The following is a 1959-nucleotide window of genomic DNA, read 5'->3' on the forward strand; positions in this document are numbered from 1 at the left end:
AACCCCCTCTCCAGCCCCAGATCCCCTCAAACCCCTCGGTTCCCCCCCAGCCCCAACCCCCTCTCCCAGCCCCTCCACCTCCGGGGAACTCCCCATCCTTGGGAACCCCCAACCCCGGACCCCTCCCATCCCCAAGGGCTCCCCAGCCCCGCATCCCCCCACCTTTATCCCAGGCTCCAAACTCGAGGACCCCAAACCCAGATCCCTCCCATCTCCCCCATCCTTATCCAGGCTCCAAACCTTGGGGACCCCCCGATCCCTGGGGACCCCCACCCCAGATCCCTCCCATCTCCCCCACCCTTATCCCAGGCTCCAAAACTCGGGGACCCCCTGATCCCTGGGGACCCCCAACCCCGGACCCCCTCCTATCCCCCCCCACCTTTATCCCAGGCTCCAAACCTCGGGAACCCCCAACCTCAGATCCCTCCCATCTCCCCCATCCTTATCACAGGCTCCAAACTTCGGGGACCCCCCGATCCTCGGGGACCCCCCACCCCGGCTCCCCTCCTATCCCCCCAACCTTTATCCCAGACTCCAAATCTCGGGGACCCCCAACCCCAGACCCCCTCCCATCCCCGAGGGCTCCCCCAGCCCCACATCCCCCCCACCCTTATCCCAACCTCCAAGCCTCACCCAAAGCAGCAGCAGGAAGCAGAATATTTATACATTTATTTATAATGAAAGTACACTTCCAATTATTTACACCACGTGGGAAAGCTGAGGTTTGTACAGGTGAGGCAGCCCTGGCTGCAGCAGTGACCCAGCTTCTCAAAACCACAGTTCCTGCCCCAAAAGCTGCCCAGTCCTCCTGTCACTGCTCTGTGCAAGAGTTCTGTCTGCACCAGCCCACCCCACTCAGCCCCCCAGTGCAGTTTGTGTCCAAAAACAACAGTCCAAAACCTCATTCCCAGGTTCTGCACGCCAGGCAGGAGCTGCTGCCCTTTGGGAAACCACCGTGGAACCTTCTGGCTCGGGTGGAATCCAGTGAGGGAGGGAGGAGATGGGGCTGAGCCTCTGCAAAAGGAATTCCTGCTGAGTTGGAGTCCTGGGGTGACTGGAAACAGTTCAGCACTTGGCCTACAGTGCCAAGTCCACCTGGAGCTATCCAAAAACCTGAGCATCCCCCAGGCCAACATCTGGCCAGAACGAGAACTTGTGGGATTGGTAAAATCACATTTCAAAAATCAAACCCAGCTGAGTTCCAGGAGATGTCTGTCTGAAATAAAACCAAGAGTTTTCCAAATGTGATGCTCAAGTTTTTCCTGACTGCTGGATGTTGTTCCTTCCCTCTGGTGAAAGTCCAAACCTGAGGCTGAGTCACCAGCAGATCAAAGCAGGAGCACTCCAAAAATGCAGAGTGAAGTCAGTGTCACTGACTCTTCCCTTTAAATCATCTGGCAGAAACTGAAAAAAAGGCCCAAGAGGCTTCCCTGGTTCCTCTTGACAGCACTCCCTTGCAGTCAGGATGCTACTCCAAACACTCCTTTTGAAAACTGACAAATACACTGCCAAAAATGAGCATTTTAAAAAACAACGGAGCCCTTCCGAGGGGAAATTGGCTTCTGCAAATGTAAAAACAACTCCTCTCTGCCCAGTTCATTCTGAAATACACATGCATTATTGCTAGAGGGGGAAAAACCAGATGAATGAAAACTCTTTGTGCAGTTTTAGTTTTTTTTTATGGTGCCATCCAGAAAGGCATCTGTTGTTTAGCTCGTTGTTGTGAGGAGGGGTACTGGTACCCCAAACTCCAGCCCTGTGAAAAAGTACTTGCGTTTTTATGGCCACCGTGTTCCTCCTCTTCATCTGAAGAATCTCCAGCATAGGCCACTAATCCAAAGCCCTTCTCTGCAGTTTTCATCTTCTTGGCTTGATGATCTAGGAGGGGAAAACAAAACAAGCCCCCACCAGCACCCCCCCGCCAAAGAAGGAAAAAAAATAAAAATAAAACAAATAAAA

At 53.6% G+C, this 1959-nt stretch overlaps 1 protein-coding gene across 1 annotated transcript in view; it reads right to left on the minus strand.

The window, feature by feature from the left end:
- Positions 1-654: 654 nt before the first annotated feature.
- Positions 655-1959, minus strand: part of KHDC4 (KH domain containing 4, pre-mRNA splicing factor) — a 19050-nt gene continuing 17745 nt past the window's right edge. Inside the window, exon 11 of the mRNA XM_050984813.1 lies at positions 655-1951. Coding sequence (XP_050840770.1) covers positions 1679-1951 — 273 coding nt within the window. The 3' untranslated portion in view covers positions 655-1678. The remainder of the gene's footprint in view (positions 1952-1959) is intronic.

Source organism: Serinus canaria, chromosome 25, assembly GCF_022539315.1.
Source record: "Serinus canaria isolate serCan28SL12 chromosome 25, serCan2020, whole genome shotgun sequence".
In the NCBI taxonomy this organism is placed as follows: Eukaryota; Metazoa; Chordata; class Aves; order Passeriformes; family Fringillidae; genus Serinus; species Serinus canaria.